Raw genomic sequence first — 18,942 nt, forward strand, 5'->3', positions numbered from 1 at the left:
TGTTTTATTTGGTGGGGGAGACTCCAGATCTGCTCTGCCAGCCCAGCTGTTATCACAGATCGGTGCGCTTTTTACGCATGTGCCTCCCGTGTCCTGTCCCTCTTACATAACACATCCAGTGCAGCAGAGGACACGAGAAAATGCGACCCCAGCCCTCCAAGCCCAAACTGGGTGAGGGGATAGAAGGTCAGGAAGTGTCCCTCGGTGTTGTCCTTCAGGGACGTGGCTCCAGTGGGGGAAAAGGAGGGGGGAAGGAGGGTTTTCTTCAAGTGGCTCTTGTCTGACTTGAAAGCATCTAAGTAAAAAGGACTGCAGGAACTAGTCCTCTCTAATGGGAAAGCTTTTACATGCTACGCCGAAGAAAAGTGGGTACTTTAACCTCGGGAGTGCAGAGAAGAGAGAGGGTCCTTAATAAAGGCACTCGGAGGAGATGGGCAATAATACGTGCGGGGTAGGGGGCAGTGGGGATGGCTTTGAGGGGACCGGAGGATTCCCCTGATAACAGATAGGTTTCGCTGGAGGGTTTAGGACACCTGTAATGGTTTAGAATTCGCACAGGAAGCGGAGTGTGCAACTGACATTGCAAAAGCCTTCCTCTCTGCACAGTTACTTAGGCCTAAAATGAACATAAAAAGGCTCGTTTCCGGTACTTTCATTATAGTGGAAAATTTGAACTGATTTTTCTCCTTCCTTTTTTTTGCCATTTTAAAAATAATTCAGTCTACTTCCAAATTAATATTGGTACCCTCCCCCATCCCCAAAGGCTAGACCTGGGTAAGTCACAAGAGAGCTGTGTTTTTCTAGCATGCTCAGAGCCCTAGTCAAGGGCTATTGATTTTTCTCTTCAGTACAGTTGTTTCTTCTGTAGTGCATAATCAAGCCCAGAAGTTACTTGAAATATTAATAAGATACATTTTAATTAAATTTGCAATGATCTGTCCTCCTAGAAAAAGGCAGTTTAACTTTATTAGAAACATTTCCTCTAGTGATATAGTAATATTTGGTGATATTTGTCCTTGAGGAAATCAAGTTTTAAAAAATATTTGCATATATATTATGTGTAGTATATATTATATATATTATATTCATATCACATATATATATATCAGAATTTGCAAATGTCCTGTGCTTTTTCACCTTATAAGAGTGCCAAAGCAAAATTTTAACCAAGAAGATTGTGTAATGAGTAGATTGGTTTTGATTTTTAGGATATAGGCCAAATAGTTTATCAAGACAGAAATGCCCTCCACGTGAGTAAAATACATATCATTTTCATTATTCAGACAAAATTCCTGTGGAACACCAAGAAGTCATGGTACCAGATGAAAACTGTGCATTTTCATTTTGAGGTGAACGGGATTTACCAACATCTCCTTAATGATAGTGTGCTTCAAGTGTCATAATCCTTTTGACCACTAGGTTTGAAATGCAGTATATTTCTTATATACAGAAAAATGTTATATTACAATGGTGAATCTTTTGAAAATTGTCTGAGTTTCTTGCTTTGAACATAGGTCAGGTATAAAACAAAATCTGCTTGTTGGCGACTATATTTCTGTGATGGTGATTGTATTTTATGTGGTTGGCTTTATTAGAGACTGCTTTTATTTATGTAAGGGTATTTATGATTAAACTGATGTGAAATTGATTTGGGGACAATGTTGAAATGGTAATATATTAATGATATTACAAATTAAGATCTAAGTGATTTTTAACTGGTTAGATCCTTGTGGAGGTCTTTGGAAAAATACCATTAGAATAGATAAAACATGTCTATATTTCTCTTAAACATGGAATGTAAAAGTGAATTTACTATGTATATATTATCACATAATGAAATCATGCTATTTGACTACATTGAAAGATTAGCCGGAAGAATCTTTTGATTGATCAGGCTCCATTTACATGAGATGTGTTTACAAATGTTCTTGTTACTATGAAACCAAAACAGAGACAACGTGTATGCAGGTGTTCCTTGTGGAATAATGGTACATGTGTCTGCTTGAGCTTTTGGCCCTTTGTCACTGTTCAAAAAATTAGGCTGAATCTTTTACGCTGATTCAGTCTAAAATGAAGAATCTTTAAGAATTTACCAATTTTGTTTTTTGAAGCAGGACTTATTTCAACAAGTAGCAACAACAAATAACATGTACTCTATCTGTGTTGGTTTTAGATTTTTGAGTTATCAATAATTAGCTGAAATTAATCAGAAAGCTTCAACATACGGAAAGTAGCTTTAAAGACTTATAGAAAATGTTATTTGGCTTGGAAAGTGTAATCCATTAAGACAGGGAATAATTTAATACCTGATGTGGTAATTATTGTAATAAGGGGAACGTGGCTAAGATCAACTGTGTAGACGGTGGTGGATCAAACTAATCACCTATGTCTATCACAAATAAACACTGTTTTCATGTTTGGTTCATAGTCAACATCAACGGAACTCTCTGTAGGTCTATGCAATAGACCTGTAGGTGGAGAAATGGTTTGCAATTTAAATCATCTTCACCTGACAATTACAGTGATATGCTTCTGGTTAATGTATTTATATATGAATTCATTGTGAATCCATATTTTGGCTAAAACTTGGTAGGTAAGTATTGTACCTTTTTAAGTGATATTATAAAAAGGAGCAGAGGCAGTTTTCTAACTCAACTCAGTGGACTTCAGATTTCATAAGGAACTTCAGACCATGTGTATGGCTTTGCTGTAACCACAGGGGCAGAGCCTTCATTAATTTTGAGTAAAACTATAGTGAATGTTCCAGTGAGTCTTCTCAAAGTTTGAAGTTGTGGGTGAACACAGAAGATGGAGGGAAAATGGGAAAACTTTATGAAAACAAGATTGTGCTTATTTGAAGCAAATTTTGTAAGTGATGTAATTTTCTGTTTGTTCCTGTTATTTGATCACAATCAAAAGCATTGCTTTCTATATGCTATTTATGGCAACTCTAACAAAAAGGAGGTTATAAATCAGTATTTGTAGCTATGAGATGGCTCTAAATAATTTGGAAAAAATATTTCAGCATTTTGTCTATTCCTGTGAAGCAACACCCAGGTCTTTATATACAAGGAGAAGACACAGCTTACTTGGTCTGTGCAATCTTTGGTTTCTCTGAGGTGGATCATGGCTACTAGCATGAAGTTAGATATAGGACTATACCGTCTTAAACACTGCATTTCGAATAGAATCAGAACTGCTTGATATTTTGTGTCACTATTGTCCCAGGCCAAATAATGCGTTGCTAATCTTAACATATACTCCCATTACCCATCATGTGGGGTATTAACTGTGATGTGTGATCTATCCCACAAGTGTCCATAGTGTTAGATTTCCTAACAGTTACAAATTTGGAGTCTGACCATTTGACATATTTGAAGAAAGTGCTTTGGAGAGAAACAATGGAAATGATGTTTGTGTGCCTTAAGACAATTCTGGGCAGAAAGCAGGTGGGGTTTGACCTACCCCTTCGGTCACAAGGTGGCTGGATGTAAGGTCAGGAAGTACTCAGGGATGTCCAGCATTTTTGACTTGTCACTCACTTCTAATCTTAGCCCTTTCTTCAGAGTAGTATGACAGGTGCCCTCGTTGTCTTGATCAATGCAATTTATTCGTCCATTCATTCAACCAGTATTTACTATGGGTCAGGCCTTGTGCTAGACACCAAAGGTATAATGATGACCCAGACCAGAAAAAGAGCTTGTAGTCTAGTGGGGCTGACAGATAGTAATCCTGAGGTTTGTTATAAGTACTACGGAAGAAATGTAAAGGAGTGTATAACAAGGGGTCTACCACCTCTGTCTGGGAGTGAGGAAGAGGTCTCTCTGAGGAGGTGATGTTTGGGCTGAGACTGCAGGATAAATAAGAGAAGAAAAAGGTGGGTGGGGAGAGGGAGCATATTGTACAAAGAAGAAACGATGCAAATGCGCTGAGGTTGGGGGATATACAGTGTTCTGAGGAGTTGAAAGCAAGCCAGTGGGGCTGGAGGGCACATAACAAGAGAGGTAATGCAAGGTGAGGCCAGAGCATGTGGGCATGTTGACCACATGAATCATTATCTAACTTGGCATAAATGGAGACTGTCCTTGGCACATCAGGGCAGGTGATGACCCTACTCTTAGCCATGTTAGAGACTGATCATTGGAGAGGGAATTTGGGGGGCAGGGCCTAGAAGCTGGAGGAGGCTTATGTATAGCATGTGTCTTTTCACAATGCTTCCACATAAATGACCTCCCTGGAAATTTGTTATGATTTTATGTGCTGACATTAGTTTGAGGGGTTTAGTTGTATAATTATTTGCAGATAATTTTTTTTAGGAATAAATAATTTGTTTTAAAAAGTAATTATTTGGGGCTCCAGTTAACCAAATTGGCCAGCATCATTGATTCAGTTAATGAATAACTGCAAATTCAAAAGTCTCTACAAGGTCACTGTGTGAAGTAACCGATTAATCTTTAGAGCCCTGCATGAGCTGGATCCGTATGATTCTAAATAGCTACTAAAACAGTCAATTCCCCAGATAATTTGTCTACATGTTTGCAAATATCAGAAAGTTTAGAGAAATTTGGATGTGATTTTTTTACTTTCCATATGATGAGGAATCAGTGTAATACATACAAAAGAGTATGAAGGCAAAGAATAGAAAAAAAGAGGTTCTTGAAATACAGCATTCCTTTATGCAGCCTTGGACTAATATTCCATTTTGTCAGCTGTATCATTTAACTATTTTCTCCCTGTTTTAAAATTTATATAATGTAGAAAATGCTATTTAGGTGGCAGAAAGGGTATGTAGTAATCCCAAGCCTGAGCTGTGGAGTCATACTGGGCGTCAGAATGAGTAACTGAGAGAATAAAAGGACAAAGATCCCTGACCGCAAGAATTTTACTGTCTAGAGAAGGCATATGGCTTCTAAGTAAACTTTATTAAAACTTACTAGTGATTTTATTTGAGCTAATTACAGAGTCACAGAAAGTTATAAAAGTACTACAGACAGGTCCTATGTACTCTTCACTTGGTTTTTTTCCCAGTGGCTGCCTTCTAGAATGAGAGTATTATACCAAAGCAAAGAAATTGATATTGTTATATGGTATACTCCTATGTCTTGTTGCCACAGGTATAGATTCATGTAACTACCCTGCAATCAAGAAACAGAACTGAAAGATGTTCCTTGTGCTGCCTCGAGGAGGTGTGGATATAGATCATACCTATCTCCTTTCTCCCCACCATCCCTAAATCTAGACAATAATTAATTTGTTCTCCATCTCTGTAGTTTCTTCACATTAATAATGTTAAATAAATGGAATCATATAGCTACAGCAAAAAAACAAACAAAAAAAACCCCCCAAAAAACAAGTGAAAGCAGTGTATAAATGAAGACATATTTTTTTCCAACAAGAAAGATTAGAAAGTCTTTATGGGAAGATGTGAATTTTTTGATTGGGGGCCTTTGAAAGTTGAGTAGAATTTCAGTGAGCAAAAAGGGAAGGGAGAGGGGCTTCCCTGGTGGCGCAGTGGTTGAGAGTCCACCTACCGATGCAGGGGACACGGGTTCGTGCCCCCGTCCGGGAAGATCCCACATGCCGCGGAGCGGCTGGGCCCGTGAGCCATGGCCGCTGAGCTTGCGCGTCCGGAGCCTGTGCTCCGCAACGGGAGAGGCCACAACAGTGAAAAGCCCACGTACCGCAAAAAAAAAAAAAAAGGGAAGGGAGGGCCCCAGCATAATTTGATCTGGAGTCGTGGGGAATAGTTAAAGTTACGGGAGGGAAAGAACAAGGTGAGCCTGGGAGGGCATATCGGTTCCAGATCCTGTGAGGCTGTATAGCCCTCCTAAGAAAGCTGGATTTCACTTAAGGTTTTTGAGCAGAAGAGTGATGCTATAATATGTATGTTTTAGAAAGATTATAAGGGTATAGGGGGTACTGCAACTAGGACCCGGCGCAGCCAAATAAATAAATAAATAATTTTAAAAAAGGGTATGTGAGTTGGATATCTTGATAGCTAAGGGGCAGTAAAATTCCTGTAACGCCCAAAAGAGAAGTAACTACTCTCTTACTTCTACTTGGTAGTAGATTGATACTACTGCCTAGCAATAGGAATTCTTTCATCCTGTTAATGGATGTATTTAAAGCACCTTATAAAATAGCAACAAGAGTGATTAAAATATTTTGATAAACGCGGCCAAATAGATATGGCAGATTGTCACTCTGCACGACATTTTAAGTACGGTGCCACTACAAAACTTTTTACTCCAGAAAACACTCGTAAATGTAATAGTGAAAGTTGACCATCAAACACCAAGTTATAAAAATGGTTATACTTAGAATTACAAGGTATTTGTGTTTTCAGGTATAAATATTTAAGAAATGAATCGATGATTCATTTCATGGTTCATTAGAATGCTGCTTTTTATTTGATACCCAATTGTACCTAACGCACGACAATACTGGACAGATAGCCTACTGCAGTGTATTTGAAAAGCAGTGTTTTTTGGACAAAGATTTATTTGGTGGTTTCATTTTCTCTGAAAAAGAAAGCAGGAGCTCACTGTGGCAGATTCACTTAATTTCAGAAGCTTAACGAATAGATGGGACTTTTGAAACTAGGCAGTAGGTAAATGTAGACACACCCTCATTTGTACTTGCTTGGGGATCTGTAGGCGTGCATATGTGTACGGGCACGTGTGTGCATGTGAACACACACATATACTAAGAAAAGCATCTGTATTCAGTGAGAAAGAAAATTTTGATACGTAAAATACAGCACAGTAATTCTCATCCTCATAGTCGCAGGAAGTATTTCTTTTAAAATGGAGATTAGGTCTAATTCCATAAAAAGAAGATTATAGGAAAGGTAATTTAAATTGGAAGGAGCTTTGTTCACTAAAATGCTACATTCATTTGAAACATGTTTTATTTCTTTTGGAAGCCAGACAACTAGTTTAATAGTGTACATATGAAACACTAATTGGGCTTGTTAATTGGATGCAATTAAACTGAGGTTATTTTATACTGCTTAATTGTCTGACAGTGACATGCGTTGCCATGCCTGTGTAATGTGAGGCAAAAATGGGGGGGGGTATAGTGGGAGTGGGGGGCGGAGGACGTAAGGTCTAGTTGTGTCTTTGCAATTAACTTTCCTTCAAAACTTGGAAACAGGTCGTTTTAAACTCTCTGGACTTGACTTGGAAATGGAAAGGATGGGAACAGATGGCCTCTAAAACCTCTTCCAACTCATATTTTATCAGTTTATAAATTCTACTTTGTAGTTATAGAGAATGCAGTGTCATTATATTCTGTAATTATGGTATTACAAGGATGAACTAAACACTTAAAAAAATCACCACAGTGCCAATTTAGCAAATCCGTTAGAAGGAAAGGAATTTAGGCTTGAAGAGCACTTAGTCTGTGCAGGCTTCAGACCAGGCACTCTCCAGTAACAAACCCGAGAAGATTTGTTGCCATATTCATGGTTACACTTAAGGAAAGGGAGACTCAGAAAGGTTAAGTGGTTTTTGCAAGGACACTCTGATATGGTGAATCAGGATTTGAACTCAGGGCCATTTAGTTCCAGAAACGTTTGGTCTTTTCACCATTCCATGCAGCATAAGCAATTGTTTACACATCAAAATTATTTCAAAAATTAAAAAAATCGTCAACGATTTTATCCCTTAGCACAGTGTTCTCCACAACAGTTTATGCACATCTGCCAGTGGGAAACGCAGGTAGCCCTAGGGGTTAAGAGCCTTGTTAGAAGTCACACAGAACTGGGTGAATTCCAGCTCCATGACCAGCTGGGGGAATTTATGAAGGTCGGTTACCTTTCTGAGGTTACAAAATGAGGATGATAATATCTGTTTAAGGGCCATTGTGAAATTTTTATGAGAATGTGTATACCAATCTCAATGAGCACACAGTAAACATTTGATACCTGGTAGCTATGATTATTATTAAGAAAAGGTGGGATCAAAAGAAATGGCAATAGAAGTCATATTTGATTGAAATGGTTTAAGAAATGAAGTCAGAAGGCACTTGTTTTTCAATAGTTAACAAATGCAAATAGCAATTAAAGTTCGGGGTGTTTTTCCTTTAGCTCAGCCAGTGCTACACTAGTGAAGTGAACTAAATTCTCTGGTTCTCTGTGGATCATCCTTCTGGAGTTTTTGGTCTAAAAATAGGCTTTGAGGCTGGAATTACCCAACTTGAACTTCTACGTAAATTGCAAGAGCCAGAGAATCAGTATTTACCCCTGGGGCCTTGGGCTTTCTTAGGAGACCAGCTAAACTGTTCATGGGAGTGCTGACTTTTATTGTTTGCTTTTTTAAACATCTTTATTGGAGTATAATTGCTTTACAATGGTGTGTTAGCTTCTACTTTATAACAAAGTGGATCAGCTATACATATACATATGTCCCCATATCTCCTCCCTCTTGCGTCTCCCTCCCACCCTCCCTATCCCACCCCTCTAGGTGGTCACAAAGCACCAGCTGATCTCCCTGTGCTATGCAGCTGCTTCCCACTAGCTATTGATTTTACATTTGGTAGTGTATATATGGGACTGCTGACTTTTAAACAAACAGTTATTAATTCAACAAAAACTTATTAAGCACCTACTCAGGAAAAAGTGCTATTCTAGACACTGGGGATTCATCAGTGAACAAAATAGTGAAAAAAAAATTCCCTGTCCTCATGGCGTTTACATTCTAGTGGATTAATTTAGAAACTTTTTATGGCAGATTCAGCCACTGTACTACTTTCTAGTGTTTTTAGGAATTTCTACTTTTTAATTGGGTCTCTCAACCCAAATAACAGTTATAGAAGCATTGCAAAATCTTACTAAATCAATAATGAAAATATCCCATTATATATATATATATATTTTTTTTCTTAGTAAGGTAGTTTTACCTTATTATAAATATTATAGCATTAGTTTTTCTAATGCTATATAGCATTAGAAAATGCTATTTTCTAATTATATTATATATATATATATTATATTATAGCATTAGTTTTTCTGGTTTTTTGTATTTTGGCTGTGCCGCACAGCTTGTGGGATCTTAGTTCCCCTATCAGGGATTGAACCTGGGCCCTCAGCAGTGAGAGCACGGAGTCCTAACCACTGGACTGCCAGGGAATTCCCCATAGCATTAGTTTTTTTAAAAAAGTTCCTCTTTATGGTTCAGCATTTCCACTCTTCATACCTGTAGAATCAGGTCCTGGCTATTTTTTTATGGGGAGGAAAAAAAGATGGTTTACAAATGACGCATATTATTGTAAAATGCATTGCTAAGCTTGTTAAAGTGAAGAGATTACCACAAATTATATTTGGAATGTATATTTTTAATCTTATTTAAATGAATTTTTCATTTTTTAACTGATAATTTTTGTTATAAAATTTCTAGTGGGTTAGGATGGTTTATACTTTTACAAAAGTATGGTAAACACAGTGCGTGGTATGCAGTAGGCACACAATAGATATTTGGTGAATGCTTAAAGTCATAATTCTCAAGAAGCTTACTGTCTACATGGTGAGAAAAGACATTTGACCCAGTGTAAGAGAAGGGGTCATCAGAACCACACAGGGCATGAAGTCCTGCTCTCCCACACACCCAGTCCATCAGTCTGCTCACCCTTAACTGCTTCTTTGGTTTTGTAAAGAAGTTCTCCAGGAAACAGCTGCCTCACCGATCCACGCTGCGATCACAGACACTTCTTGAAGCCATAGTCAGCGCCTCCTTGGGCTCTGCACTTCCCGTTTTGTTTTTATAGCCAGGGCACAGATGGAGTCATCTTGAGGTAATTTTTTCCTACAGTTGGACAGAGAAGTTTAGAGTTGAACTAGGATCTTTTGTTCAGGACAGTTTTCTTTGGATGTCTTTTGTTCAGGGTGCTCTGAAAAGGAAAGCAGTGTGAGGATGGTCATTGCTCAGGAGGGTGGGGTGTGAGGAAGAGTTGTTTCTTGGTGGGCCTGCTTGGATGAATTAGCAGAAAAGAGCGAGTACTGTATATATTCCTTTCCTCCTTTGAAGACGCTTGCCCTATGGAGGCAAAGAAAAATGAAGAAGCAAAGGCTGGGGGTGAATCTTTTCCTGTCATTTGAAGCTAGTGATGAAATCTGGCGTTGCAACTCAGTAGTGGCCCATGGGACAATCCTGATGGCTGGCCCTGAGACTTTATGGACAGGTCATGGGAAGTTCAGCTTCTCATTATCCAAGGAACAATTATCAAACTATATTTTTCTTTTTTCTCCTGATGCTTACATTTTGAATAATCCCCATTTCTCTAAGCAAGGGAAAAATCCAGGGTTAGAAACATTGAATTAATTTTCTTTGGGAGAAATAGAGATTTTGGGGGGTAAAATGGGGATTTCAAATATCTTTTGTGCCCGCATCGAGAGGGTGTGCTCATTAGAGCCCACGCCAGGGGTGCAGAGGACACCAGAATGGCTGATGGGAAACCCTGATCCCCACTAGTTTATTGCTTGCCTCATTATTGATTTTCAGAATGATTCAGGCCAAGTGACTGTACCTCTGTTATATTTCACTGTTTCTTCATCTGTAAAAAATGAAGCATTGTTTATAGCACTGCCCTGCCTCCTGGGAACAGAGCAGGGTTACAGGAGAGAACTGGAACTATTTTTAGGATGTGAAGCAACACTAAGTTTTGAGAATAATTCAATTGTTGAAAAAAAATCTGATGCACAGCAATACATTTGTGACAAGGGTTAGTAGAGTGTTCTTGAGATAATTGACTGCTATTGATGCAGTTTATTACAGGCATATGTAATTGTTTTCAGAAAGATCATGGTCAGTGGCTCCATAGCTTGGTGTAATATCCCCGATGCATCTAAATTTTGCGTAGGTCACTAATGCACATGTGTACAAATTTCGAGATAGTTATACCCATGTGGAGCAAAAGAAAAGGAATCCAAAGACATTTGTTTTTGAATTTGTAATCTGTTTACTTCTTCAGATGACCTCAGTAATATTTACGATGAACTTGTTGCCCACATTTAATCAAGTGTAGCTTTTAAAATGGGCCAAGTGGCTGAGAATATTCAAAATGACCTTTAAAAATAAATCACCTGACAGTGTAGAATATAGCAAATAATGGGATGCTGTGTGGAGATTAGATTTTTAAATGGATAAACTCCAAATTCGTTCTGTCATCAGTTGACTTTTGTCCATGTTTGGTGAGAATTTACTAATGTTAAACCTAATAGTGTCTGTAAATAGGTATGATGGGTATTAATAGCTGATCTGGAAAAAATTTTACATTCTAGCTAATAATCTCAGGAATTTATATTGTGAAGACATTGTCCTGATAATTTGTCTTTCTTTTCCTATATTCTTTTGGGTTATATAGAATGGGAACAATGAGAAGCAAATAGAAGACATTTTGAAATTAATAACAAAGTTTTCCTGGCTTTGAAGCTTGCTGTGATTATTGTAACCTTTCTTATAGCTGTAAAAGCAGTCAGTGTCTAACAGTATATTTAACATTTGTCATCTCCTTTAAGCCAACTGGTTTTGGTTTAAGTTTCATAAAAAATTTTTATAATATGCCACAAAATTGTGTAAATCAGACTACTGTTCTTATGTCTGACGTGTAAGTATTTCTGAAAAATGAGGCAATGAGAGGGGTAGGCATGGGGAAATGGGATTTTCAGACTCTTTTGGAATATGCAAATGGCCTCCGTCCTTATTCAATGGAACCTCTCCTTGTGCTTTTTTCCAGACAGGTCAGATCTTGGTTTTGAACAGGCTGCATCTTCAGTATCAGTTTAGTGTTTTGTGGGAAATTTTACCTCTTCCTGTCACTCTGATACAATGTGTGGTACTGCAGTGATGACTTATTTAGGGCATCCCTTAAAGTGCCTAATTTGAATTATGCTGATTAATTTCCTTAAGGGTAGGATCTGATGTATTGATTTGCCAAGTGGTGACAGGACACTTTGCAATGTGAAGTCTTTCATAGAATTTCAGGATTAGAGAAAACCATCATTTAATCCCCAACTGAGCAAGTAGAAATCACTCAGGACAAATCACCAAGGACTGCCTGCATTTGGTCTCCACTTACACACCTCTTCCTTTCTTAGGGAGGCCTTTTCCATTCTTGGACACTTCAATTTATCAGCAGTTGAGCCCTCTGCCGCTATCCAGAGCAAGTTTGCTCATCAACTTGCATGACAATCTTACCATTATTTAAAGATAGCGATCATGTTCACCGTAAGTATTCTTTTCTCCAGGCTAAATATCCCTAACTCCTTCAACTAGACCTCTTATTATGTAGTTTTCATTTTTATTTTATTAATTTCTTTAGGGATCAGGCTATTCATTTCTGAAATTTACTCCAGGCTATTATTTTTTTTTAATGAATCCTCAAAAAGAATTACTTATCTTCAGTTACTCTTCAGAATATATCCTCTTGCCAACTGGCTTAGAAACGTTTTACAGAAAAGGCCTAGACATGTTTGCTGAGACTTACAACTGGAACAGAGCAGGAATGTCTAATAATATAATACAAACCTATTTTAACATATATTATTTTGGAGATCCTGGTACGTGTAAGATATATGGGAATATGAAATAAAGTATAAATAGAGGATAAAATATAAAGAAGAGTGTTTCACTCTTCTCATCATTGAAACTTTTTTTTAAATAAAATAAACTTAAATAATAATTAAGGCGAGCTTGGTCAGTGAAGGCAGGTTATAAGCAGAGGGGTTTTTAACAAGCGGTTCCCTTACCTGCTGTTCTTTAAGACAAGCTCAACAATTTCTGGTAATCACCAGTTTCTCTTAACCCTATGGGGCACGGTTTCAAACCGTTTACACCTGTGAGACTATCACTACAATCAAGATAGTGAACATAATCCTCACTGCCAGAAGCTTTCTTCTGCCCCTGTGTGTCGTCATCAAAACTTGTACAATTTACTATATTGAGGGAAAGAACTATGCAAAGGAAGCCATAATTAAAAGAAGCAGGTTAAGTACCACAAGGGAGGCGTGTATGAAGTACTAAGGTGCAAAGTCACCCTTGGCTGGGGATATCCAGAGAGGCTACCTGGGAGGAGACGCTTTAGATAGGCCTTGACGTTGACAGGCACCAACCTGGGAAAGTGCCAAGAGTGTTTTCAGAGAAGCATCTGATTTGAGGGCAGCACAAAATGCATATTAAGTGAATGTTGGTGAAAAAGTTAGAAAGGTTGGGGTATGTTGTCTAAGGGCTTGTATTTCAGCCTGAAGAGTTTGTACCTAAAATGGTAAGTAGTGGTAGGCATACGTACTGTAACACATGGAGAGTTTGGTCCCCGATTTGGGCAGTTCCATACAAACACAGTTAAATGAAACAGATGAAAGACATGTATGTGAAAACTTCTATGCAGAAAGTCCTACTGCATTTATAAATAGTTTGAAGTATGTGTATTTTGCATAGGAGACATATTGGCTTTGAATTAGCATATTATTATCGCAGTCTTTGTCCCAGGAGCCCAGAAATCTCGAGTATAGTGACTTTAATCATAAAAATAAAGCAAATATATTGCTGGTGGACACGCTGTTATTCACACCTGTACCAGTTATTCAAACCTGTGCCAGTTATTCGAACCTTTTCTACTTCCCACTTTTTGGCCATAGAAATGACATGCCATACTGATAACTAAGTTTAGCTCAAATGGTTACCACTTTAATATAAATTAACCTTTTCTTCAATTTATGTTTTCTGTTAATTAAAAGTGCAGATATAGAATGTTGGGAGGTACGTCCATGCAGGTGTATTACTTTTTTTTTTATTTTTATTTTTTTGGCGGTACGCAGGCCTCTCACTGTTGTGGCCTCTCCCGTTGCGGAGCACAGGCTCCGGACGCACAGCCTCAGCGGCCATGGCTCACGGGCCCAGCCGCTCTGCGGCGTGTGGGATCTTCCCGGACCGGGGCACGAACCCGTGTGCCCTGCATCGGCAGGCGGACTCTCAACCACTGCGCCACCAGGGAAGCCCCAGGTGTACTACTTTTAAGAATATTATCTAGACAGTACCTGTGTGGGTTTTGTTGCATCTTAATCACAGTTTTGAGAAATATTCTTAATTTAGATCTAGCTTGTCTTTAGTGTCCATGAGAAAACTCTCTTCTTTTAATTTGCCTGCATAGATTGCTTATTAATCCACATAATGAATAGGAAAGAAGGTGGGTACCTAGATGGGGGCATATTTCATAGAACAAGTGGCACTGTATGTAGAAGTGATGTATCAGACAATAACTGAAAGTTAATAACTATATGTTACTGAAACAAAGGTTATCATTTTCTGAGTGGGTACTCTGACTGTGGAATCCTTGTAACCACTATGGAAAGTAACTTATTTTAGATTTAACTCTAGTCACACTTTTAGTCTCTGAGGAAGTACACAGGGTTTTGTGAGGAACTAGGAGAGAATAAAACACTATGGTGTCGGGCTTCCCTGGTGGCGCAGTGGTTAAGAGTCCACCTGCCGGTGCAGAGGACGCGGGTTCGTGCCCCGGTCCGGGAAGATCCCACATGCCTCGGAGCGGCTGGGCCTGTGAGCTATGGCCGCTGAGCCTGCGCGTCTGGAGCCTGTGCTCCGCAGCAGGAGAGGCCACAACAGTGAGAGGCCCCCGTACCGCAAGAAAACAAACAAACAAAAAAACCTACGGTGTCGTAATAAAAGAATTTGTACAGTTCATTAATTTTTGATCTCACTTTAGTTCATGTGGGAGCCCTGATGTCCCAATAATATGCTTGATGATAGGCCATGGGGGCACTTAAACTATTATTTAGACTTTATCGAGGGCCAATTCTGAAATATTAAATGTAGACGGGGGCTGGAAAAGGAAGGGTGTTCTCAAGCATTTGAGTGCTGCATGAATATATTTCCATTTGAAGAAGACACTAACTTTTACGGAGAGCCTGAGGGTATGAGGTGATGATTCCTCCTCTTGCTGTTGTCTAGAGAGAGTCAACCACCTGTAAGTTCTTGGACTGTCTTAGTGCTGTCCTTTGTATGGTTATACAGTCTTGAAGAGATCAAGGCACTAGTCATTTGTGCTGAAGGCCACTTGATAAAGAGAAGGTTATAATTCGGGGGGTGATTTGTAAGAAAAAATCATGGGGCTTGGAAATACGGAAGTAGAAAAATGGTCTTACTGGAACCAGATTGTGAAGCATGTAGGCAGGTAGGTTTTTCAGGAAAGGTTTATTCATTTGTGTGTGTGTGTGTGTGTGTGTGTGTGTGTGTGTGTGTTTAAAAAGAGGTTCTCCCTTTATTCCTGTACTTTCCTGTTCACTCAGTGAGCTGTCCTCTCCATTGGACTATGCTTCAGATATTTCATTTTGAGCTGGGCTCTGACCTGGGAAAGTTCTGGCTCTAGAGGAACAATGCAGTCCTACAGTGTGTAATGAAATAGGATGTGACCTGAGAAAGAAGAGCGTCCTGATGATTTTGTTACTGCGTTTCTTGGGAGCCAGTTTTCTGGGAAAACAACAAATGACTGGCAGATGTCCATTTGAGAAGAAGAAAGACTCAATATTGGATATTATGAGAGAAGGATAAAAACTTAGGATGCCTGTATATTTTTAGAGATGCCAGCTTGTGAGACAAGTCAGTCTTTCACAGTCAAGTTGCATCAAAGACTAGTCAGAGTCTAAGAAAATGTGGAACCTCTTGTAGCAAACTGGGATCTCAAGAAACATGGAGACCCAAACAATTACTGCAGTAACTCACTATTACTCTCATCTCGTCACTACACATCTAAGGGAAACCAATCCTGAATGAAATAATGAGTTTTAAAAGAATTAACTTGGGAGAATTCAAGTCTCAATCCTTTTCATTGAATGAAGTGATAATACATTTTATTAAGTTGGATTTGTTCACTCTCATACTTCAAAGCACAAAATTGGAACATTAAAAAATTTTTTTCTGGCAGTTGCTAAAGAGAAAGTCTAAAATATGCTATCCTGCAAAACATCCTTTTATCCTCACAGTCTACTTGTTCTCTTTTATGATATAAAAGAGATGCATTTGAAAATAGCACCAGGAAACTAAAGAATTCATACTTTATTATTATGGTTTATATTTTCAATTATATGTTTATTCACAAGTTGATTTATTTTATTGCTGTCATACTGGTCTTCATATAAGTCTATACTAAATTTATGGTAATACTGATTTCCTTTAGTATGTAATTAGGATTATAAAATAGGGTGATTTTTAGTCGTCCTTCTTTTGTTCTTTCCACGTGTCATCATCAGCAATTAAGTATAAACCAGAGAGCATGAACTTTGAATAAAATCTTCAGTGAGCTTAGACAGTATTTGGGCAGTTACTTGCAGCTTGTGGAGTGTTAATTATATACCATTGACAGATGATTGAAAGAATAAGTAAAAATATGTTCTAATCAAAAACACAAGAATCACTGCAGTGATTTAATGGATAAAAGGATGATTGATATGAGGAGAAAAAAGACACAAAAAAGTTGACGTGAGATCACCCAGGAGACAGACAACCACAGCAGTATTTCCTAGGATCGAACACATTCGGAAACACTTTGACAATGGAGATTACTTTGATACAACTTGGGAAGCCCAGGGAAGTTGTTTAAAAGTTGCTGTATTCAAACTAAGTAAATAACAGTTTGATTATTTCCCAGGCTTCTCCCAGCATTCATATCACAGAGGCGCTGGCTACCAAGCTAGCCTAAGAACATCTTATGTAGTACAGAAGGGGTGGTTTTAGTTTGGAGTTAGGAGTATGGAAATAGGAAGGGTTTGCTATTCCTTTTCAAAAAGATTGGAAGGAGCCCATCTGAGGTCCGTACATCTATGCTAGTCCTGTGTTCTCTGAGCCAATTTCTTGATAAAATGGGGATAGGGAATATATGTGAAATAAATGTTAATTCTAATAAACCGTGCCACTTTGATATTATTAGGTGATAAAATATCCCATTGTGTTATTCAGATGTTTGGAAAATAGGACAGCAGAAGTTCTCAGAGGCTTTGGATCACTTTGAGTAGAAGCCAAGGTTACCTTCCATATTGCCCTTAGTACATGCCCGGATAGGACAACTAACATTTACTAAATCGTAAAGTCTTTCATGTATGTTTAAAATGTAAAAAAAAAAAAAAAGAAAATTTTAGTAAACTTAAAAAATGTAACTTCTGGGAGTTTTTATTTATTACAATCAATGAACCTACAATGACATGTCATTATCACCTAAAGTCCATGGTAAAGCCCTAAATATTTAAATTCCATGTCCTGATGTGAAACATTGCTTAGTTCAAATGTTAAAGATATTGGCACAGTATAACATCTGTAACATTGATTCACCAGAACAGAATCTATAATTTGTTAAGCTCATTCACTTTTTATTTAAAAATGATTGTACAATACCTTATGGTCTCATTTTTAACCCTTATTAACCTTAAGTCATTGCTTCTCTGGAATTACACGTGGTTGTCATCTGGTTTATGGTTTGTAACTAAATGGAAGGCTGGAAATTTAGGAAAAAGGAAACTTTAAAAATCACCATTATTTTTATATGAATAGGTAATTTCCATTTTAAAACATTCTGGCCAAAAGTTCTGTGTGCCATTAAAGTGGATATGTACAAGACTGATTAAGAGACGGATCTTTTCAAATATTAGATGAGATATGATAACTTAGGACCTAATAAGTAAAAGGACTTTATATGTTGTGTTTAATAATGAAAACGTTCAGAATATGCTTTTAGAAACGTCTAAGGGGTGTCTTCTTGCCTCCTTTGACCTCACTGGAGCTGTGCAGGAGAGAACAGTTCTTTTTCCTCTTACAACTGGCAGTTACTTGAGGAATCCGCAAACAGGAGATGGCAAACGAGGAGAAAACATAATTGCAACAACACTGACATGCTTTTCACTTTTCATTATTTAAAAATAATCCTACTGGAGAAAAAGTCATCTTGGGGGAAATTACGTGAAAAATTAAGAAAAGAAACTTGCGCCAGGAAACTGCTTCCTCTGAGCACCTGGAAACCCACGCCTTTCCCCTCACTCCACGGAAGAAGCAGGAGGACGAGAGGCCGGGCCGGGCCGGGCTGGGCTGACCCGGGCAGGCGGAGAAGCGGCTCCCGCGCGGCCCCCGGCGCCGGGGTCCTTGCTGTCCCGGGGAGCCCGGGCCGCCCGCCCAGGAAGGGGCTGAACTTGGGCCCCCCGGGCCGCTGACACCCGAGAAAGTGTGAATGCGGTGACGTCTCCGCCGGTTTCAGCTGCACAACAGGAAATGCTCTCGGCCTCCCCGCTTCCTGCCCGGAGAAAGTGGGGCTCGTGCTCGTGCTCCTGCTGCGCCGGCCCAGACCTAGTTTCGGGGCTGCGGCGCCGCCGGCTCCCCCGGGGGCAGGGCACTCTGAGAAGGCACCGACTTTGCCAAGGCTCCCTCTGCCGAGCCTGCCTGGGGACTCCGCTGTGCTGGAAAGGCCGGGAGATTGGGCGTCACAGGCCTGGGGGAGACCGCGGCACTTGCATCATAGAGAACCCCGGTCCGCTGGACCAGAAGCCTTGGGGCGGATAGTGCTAAATAATGCTGGCTGCAGAGGGCCTGAGCGGACTTGTTCATTGCCTTGACAGAATGTACCATCTTTCTTTTTACAAAGCCCTAAAGGCAACCTCTTGTTTCACCCTACTTCTGTCACCTTTTTACTTTGTTGTGGAAGCAAAGATAGGATGTTTAGTGCAAAGCACAAGCGTCGTGCCCTTTATACTCTTCGAGACAGAATCATTACAAGAAAACACAGTATTTATGATTTTCATCGTTGTTATTTAGGTCGTGAATCTTATTTGAAAAAATGCTTATGATCTTGTGAATTTAGGAACAGTACTGTGGCCCTGGATTTACTATGCTCTAATTATAGATGCAGGTTTTTTTTGTTTTTGTTTTTTTTTTACTATTTTTCTACTTT

At 39.0% G+C, this 18,942-nt stretch overlaps 2 protein-coding genes across 6 annotated transcripts in view; one reads left to right on the forward strand and one right to left on the reverse strand.

The window, feature by feature from the left end:
- Positions 1–9,719, reverse strand: part of LOC112395940 (uncharacterized) — a 35,585-nt gene extending 25,866 nt beyond the window's left edge. The window contains exons 1-2 of the mRNA XM_024739393.1: positions 9,682–9,719; positions 445–533 (exon numbers count right to left, since the gene is read on the reverse strand). Of these exons, the coding sequence (XP_024595161.1) occupies positions 445–533; positions 9,682–9,719 (127 nt within the window). The remainder of the gene's footprint in view (positions 1–444; positions 534–9,681) is intronic.
- The window catches only part of HIVEP2 (HIVEP zinc finger 2), a 190,721-nt gene that overhangs the window by 768 nt on the left and 171,011 nt on the right, over positions 1–18,942 (forward strand). The window lies entirely within an intron of this gene.

The sequence above is a fragment of the Neophocaena asiaeorientalis genome, unplaced genomic scaffold (assembly GCF_003031525.2).
Source record: "Neophocaena asiaeorientalis asiaeorientalis breed wild unplaced genomic scaffold, Neophocaena_asiaeorientalis_V1.1 scaffold162, whole genome shotgun sequence".
Classification (NCBI taxonomy): Eukaryota; Metazoa; Chordata; class Mammalia; order Artiodactyla; family Phocoenidae; genus Neophocaena; species Neophocaena asiaeorientalis.